Raw genomic sequence first — 6,437 nt, 5'->3', positions numbered from 1 at the left:
TCAGTGAAGAACTTTTTCACTCATAACTTGGCTCTTCGGGACATTCTTAAGTGTAATTCTTACAAGTTTGATGGGCAGATCAACAGCACAGTTTGGACCCATTTTGTTTAACTGGCGAAGGCGTGCAGTTACAGACCTCCCCATTTTATTTGTAGACATAAAATGTCCCCTTTTTGTAATAGGTGCCCTAACATAACAAGGGACACTAACTTTACAGCCAAGTAAAAAGACAAAATGATAAAAGATAAAAGCTAATATTCTGTAACACCAGTTATAAATGCTGTTAGACCCATCACATAGTTTCTGTGCTGATCATATACACTTACACCTCAGATCTGACACTGTTTATATGTATCTATATGCAACCCCTTCAGATCTTCATTACTCTTCACATCAATACTGTTCTATGTGTTGTATATTTTGCACCTCACTGTTTTATATTTGTTCTCTTCCCACTTTGTATTGCGAGTGCTGCACAGGAACTTCCCTCAGGTTAAACAAACTTTTATCTGATCTTAGTTGACCAAAGATAAATAAAACCCGTGTTTGGATAAAATTACAATTGTAGCCTTCAGGTTATTTTCCCTCTGCATTCTTTAATATTTAAATAGTTCATTTCAATACCCATGCAACTTCTGGGAACCAGCACAGACAGACTAACCATGCGAATGCTGACCAAAGCAGAAAGTATCTATTTGCCTGATTGGACAGGATTCTGTTCAATGCATCCCAGGGCTTATCAACTCAAGAGCAGAAGCTGTGTACCTGCAGGTATTTTACTGAATTCTACAATCTTCCAGAGACTGTGCTGAGGACATTAAGGACATGAGGCTAACGCCAGCTGTGTGACTATATGTGAGGCATAGATTAAAAACCAACAGAGGTGAATTTACTCGGTGTAATATCTATGTTAGATATGATAACTTAATGATATCTTTCTGAAGTAGTCACCACTTTATTTTAAACGACATCACTGGCCCCAGTCTGTATTATTTCAAGATATAATGAGACAATGAAAACACCAAAAATGAGCAACACTTTAACATCTCATAAGCAATTTATCGTTTGTTTATTTACAAATGTCAAATGACACATTCACTTTCACACTCTCTCACACACACACACACACACACACGCAGACATACAATAAAAGGTACATGTGAAATATTGTCCTATCAGGTTGTCTACAGACTGTGGATGATGGTTCGGTTCTTGAGGCCCTCAACGTACTCTTTGGCCTGATCAAAGCTCGTCTTCTCCTCCGTTTTGGGCGGCGGGCCCTCCACCAGCTTGACAAAATAGTGACAGTAAACTTTGTCCATGATGCCAAACATCCCGCGGCCATGGTAACGGATCCGCTTCAAGTACCTCCCTTTGCCTGAGTAGGACTCAGCTGCAGGAGAGGAGCAGCAGGGGATGGTGTGTGTGATGAAAGGGGGGATGAGATAAAGAGTGAGAGAGAGAGAGAGGGAGAGAGAGAAAGAGATAAGGTACAGAATAACTCATTTAATTTGTAGAGGTGCCTTTGAATGAAAACAGGTCAAAATAACAACAACTGTCCTGAGTTCAGGCTTATCTGTAATAACGTCTGCAACTCCACATAAATTACTCACTGTGCGCACCATCTGAACTCAAAAGAAACATACTGCCTTTTAAAAAAAAAGGATTCATTACCTTCTCCCCCCTACTGAAGGTCATTTTCCCCATCCAGATTTTTTTTACTGAAAATTGCTCTTGGCGTGATGGCTGACAGCTTGAGAACACTAATAAGATTTGTGAGAAGTTTTGGGAAGTAAAAGATTTTCATTTGCAAGGTTAAGTATTTAAATAAGTACTGTATCCTCAAATATGTAACTTTATGCCAAAACACACTGATTATTTAAAATGTCAAATTGTTATTACCTCCACTGACAATGGTATGTGCTCAGTCTTGTCCTGATGTCTGTGTTTCTTGTGAGGATGTCACATAGGCTTCTCAATAAAAAAACAAATAACGCTGAGATGTTATCCCAGATGTCACTAAATGGGATAATATGATGTTGCTTTTCAGTCCAAATGTCTTGTTGAACTATAATTTTATCACTGACCATGTTAATTAAAACCATAAAACCAAAATTTAAACAACAGATGCTGCTTGTTTTTAATACTTAAGCTCGGGCCACACTGTCTACCTGCGTGTGACCGCTACCTTACCGCCTCGTGTGGTGTTCACACAGACAGCGCTGCTTCCGCCCAGCCCTATCTATCTACATTAAGTTTGCCTTTAATAAAGCCATCAATAGTTACAATAAAAGCCTTGTGGTAACAAATTAAAGGGAAATTTCGGTTTATTTCAACCTGTCTCCTATCGTCCTAAATTCGTGTCAAGTGACTAGTGACATAAAAATAATAGTTAGCATGTTAGCCGTTAGCCTAGATACAGCCGGGGCGCATAGTAGCGTCAGACCTGTTAAAACATAAGTGAAAGGGCAACCTTCAAGTGCAAAGTTAGTCCACTAAACAAGCTTTTTTTCCACAAAGGCCGCCTCATATCGTTAGGATAAATGTCAGAGAACGTATAGAAAACGACATGTAGACGTGTTGTCTTACCTTACCTTACCTTGTGCTGCCGTGTTTGTTTACCATTTAGCTCTGCTTGCCAAATCGCGGCCGAAATATCGCGAGAACAAGCAGCGATCTCATACCGTCTCAGAACCGGACAGTAGCCTGAACGTTAGAGGATGAGAGAGGAGGAATGGCTGCTGCAAGGCTGCGTAGCTCTGGAGATTGGTGGTGTACCTGTGAATGCTGTGCCCCAGTGCCCACAGAAGAGGAATGCCTCTGTTGCAAGGAATGGGACCGGTTGCAGCCTTATTTTCAAGGTCTGGATGTGACCGAGGACAAGACACCTCCACCTGGAGTAACGTTAGTATCCAGCTGGGCTTTATCTAGAGCTGGCGAGATATACTGTATTTCAGCCGCGCTTTGGAAAGCAGAGTTAAATGGTAAACAAACATGGCACCACACCGGTAAGGTAAGACAACACGTTTACATGTCGTTTTCTATATGTTCTCTGACATTTATCCTAACGATATGAGGCGGTCTTTGTGGAAAAAAAGCTTGTTTAGTGGACTAACTTTGCACTTGAAGGTTGCCCGTTCACTTACGTTTTAACAGGTCTGATGCTACTATGCACCCCGGCTGTATCTAGGCTAATGGCTAACATGCTAACTATTATTTTTATGTCACTAGTCACTTGAAGCGAATTTAGGACGATAGGAGACAGGTTGAAATAAACCGAAATTTCCCTTTAAGGGATTTTATCTACAGAAATGTTAGAGGGCTTATAATTTGAAACTGAAAGAGGAAGTGTTGACTGGAAGGAGGATGTCTTTTTTTTTTGTTTTTTCATGTCTCTGACATATTCTACAAATATAGACTGTCGTGAAACTATCATAAAAGGTATAATGTTGCTGGTTTGATGTTAATATGACTATCAACAGATCATTTTTATTGTCTATTTTTGGCTACAAACCACGCACGTCACAGGGAAAAAAATGGGGGAGACTTAAGATGAGCTACAGCAGAGCCACAGAAAATCTGTGCTGCTAACATGGGCTCCGAAATAAATAGCAAGAGGTTCTGTGACGCACATGCTCTGCACACGCAGGCAGAGTGGCCCAGGTGTTAGCCATCCAGCTGAGTTTTGTTGTGTTAATAACATGCAGCTGTATACGCAGTAAAACCCACCAGTGATGCAGACACTTACCTACATACAAGTTGGATTTGTACTCTACATTGTAATTTCTGACTGCCATCTCCTGAGCTTCCTCAAGAACCTGCGTAAACAAACACACAAAAATGTGACTTTTATTAATACACATCTATTGCATAGGTGTGGTGTCAAAATAATGCATTAATACACAACAACTCAACAACAATGCCAGAGATGAAAACATTTAAGTCATGAAGGAATTTGATTAACATTTATTTGTGACTACTGTGTCTAATTTTATCAAACACACACACACACACACACAGGCCAACATAAGGAAGACTGAACATGCAGCTTCGAACCTCTTTCATTATCTTTGCCCCTTTCTTGTCGTTGAACTCCAGCTGTGCAATGGCCTGATCAATGCTCATCCCTCGGATCTGTGAGAAGAACAAACGGTGAGATGAAAGAACAAAATTACTGTTTCCACAAAGGACAGAAAGGTGTTACTTTCTTTTCACTGCAGCTCCATGCTTAAGTCAACCCTGAACACAGAATGAAATATTCTGCTAACTGACAAGAGTAGATTCATCACCCTGCTATTTACCCCAAATCTCTAAATATTCTCTTAGCTGACTGTCATCAATACACATCTCTGTCAACGCCTGTTTGAAACAACTGATTGTTACAAGCTGACTTACTAAAGTGCACAGATATGATTACTTGACTTTGCTTGAAGATATGATATTGATAAAGAAATTTCCTGCTGTGGGTCTCACCATTTTGGCCAGGTACCACATCTTGTCTTTGCTGTATTTAATTTGCCTTCTGCTGTGGTGGATCTCCTGAAGAGGAAGAAAAACACAAAGGTTTTAGACAACAGACAACTTCTGCACCCTTTAAGGGATATGGAACATATACACATACGCAGGTACATGACTTTGTGGATAGCAATCCAAAGTAATGCCTAAGTTCTACACTCTGAAATTGTTATGTCCTTTTATCCACCTATTTCCTTCAAGTGACACCAGACCACGCCATCCTTTCACTCTGCACTCCATAGACAGAAAGACTTACTGCTGGTCTGCGAGGTTCATCTGGTAGCTGAGGTGGATACATCTTCTTGTTCTTTCTCTCCCAGTTCTTTGCTTCCAGCGAAGAGCTGGTGTGGAGACATGAGAGCTGCTGAGGACTGACACCCAGAACCTGTAACCTGGGGAGACATTTCAGAAAGTGGAAAAGGATATTTAATTATATGTGTGTCGTACCAGCACAGACACCAAACACACAAAAATTGTGGCACACTTTCATCAGCTCATCCAAAATAACAGTCCTCCCCTCCCATCAGCTGAAGTACTGTACAACAGGTACAATCACATGCGACTTATCTCAACCTGCTCATATATTGACTATAAGTTCTGCCCTCTGGCTATGCTACAAGTGTCAGTCCATCAAAACATTTTACTTCAAAAACATTTTTCCCCCTTTGCAATGAAGACTCGAAATTTTGCCTCCTGTCTCCACAAAAAATATCTCTACGGTGGGAAACACCAGAGGCCCTATGATATCACACGAAATTATTGTTAACCTTAATGTTTGGCGTTACGCTGAGTATTGCGATAACATATAGCGCAATATGTTGTGAGATATTATCTTTTTTGCTGCAAATTATGCACCTTAAGGAAAACTTTGTCAACATCTATTTTAACTGATTAAATAAGGTTTTCAGTCTGGTTATCTTACTTAGGTCATTATTATTATTACAGCAAACTTTATCTAGTGGACTAAAAATCTGAACCTCAAATAAGACTGGCATCAGTGCGGCTTACTTTGGTTATGAACATATATTGTAATACAGTAAAGTTTGTTTGTAATGTGGCAGGTTACACTGACATATGTATATGCGTAATGCTACTGACACTGTGAACTGAGCGTTATAAGAAAAGAAAAGAAACAAAAAACAGTGACTGTGGTCATTAAGGTAGGTTAAAATGTTTTTAGAGAGAATGGCCACAGCAACCTTTCTGATATTGAAGTTGAATCCTCTGTAATGATTAATAAATGCATGTTTTGACGTTACAGTCAGGAGGATAAAGAAAGTTAGCATTACATGGGTAAGAAAAATAGTCACTAGTTACATAGACATACATTATTCTGCCTGCGTGACATGTCTCAGACAAAAACAGTCAGAAACTGACATTTACAGCAAAGTCACACTGAGGTTCTGTATTTCATAGCGTCACTTGCCAAAATTATTTACTTTGAATTTCAATTAACGCTAGGTGGTTTTCACGGTGATGTGATTGATTAGCCCGTTAAAGCAGTCCACAGACATTTGTCCTTCTGCAGAGACTGTGATAGCTAGGTAACGTTAGCCATGATGCTACACTAATGTCGATGTACGTACCTTGAGTGTAACACTCCGGATATATTCCTAATAAAAGCCATACCTGAAAACAAATACGACAAGGTTAAAATATCGTCAGCAGACACAATAAATGTAGTAACATGGGTAATTTGTGGAAAATTAGGCTGCGAATCTCTCACCACGTCCTGTCATTGCAGCCGCCATGTTGCTTTTTTACGACGCTACCGTGTTCGCTTTACGGTAGTAATGTTTACAGTGTTAACAGCGACATTTGTCGTCTTGACTGCTTATACGACCTTTTTTAGCAAAGCATTACTATTTTAAGTCGGCTTAGCAGTTTTGTAAAAAATAAAATAAAATTAATGGTAAAAAAGC

The 6,437-nt window shown here is 39.7% G+C and overlaps 1 protein-coding gene across 1 annotated transcript; it reads right to left on the bottom strand.

Annotated features, from left to right (window-relative positions):
- Positions 1–1,052: 1,052 nt before the first annotated feature.
- mrpl22 (mitochondrial ribosomal protein L22) lies at positions 1,053–6,308 on the bottom strand. The gene is made up of 7 exons (XM_049591982.1): positions 6,242–6,308; positions 6,102–6,144; positions 4,772–4,907; positions 4,474–4,539; positions 4,057–4,134; positions 3,749–3,818; positions 1,053–1,393 (listed from the first exon to the last, which is right to left on the bottom strand). The coding sequence occupies exons 1-7, from the start codon at positions 6,264–6,266 to the stop codon at positions 1,185–1,187; spliced, it is 627 nt and encodes a 208-aa protein (XP_049447939.1). The 5' UTR covers positions 6,267–6,308; the 3' UTR covers positions 1,053–1,184.
- Between the last annotated feature and the right edge of the window lie 129 nt (positions 6,309–6,437).

Source organism: Epinephelus fuscoguttatus, linkage group LG12 (assembly GCF_011397635.1).
Source record: "Epinephelus fuscoguttatus linkage group LG12, E.fuscoguttatus.final_Chr_v1".
NCBI classification, from domain to species: Eukaryota; Metazoa; Chordata; class Actinopteri; order Perciformes; family Serranidae; genus Epinephelus; species Epinephelus fuscoguttatus.
This window is presented reverse-complemented; position numbering and strand designations above follow the sequence as displayed.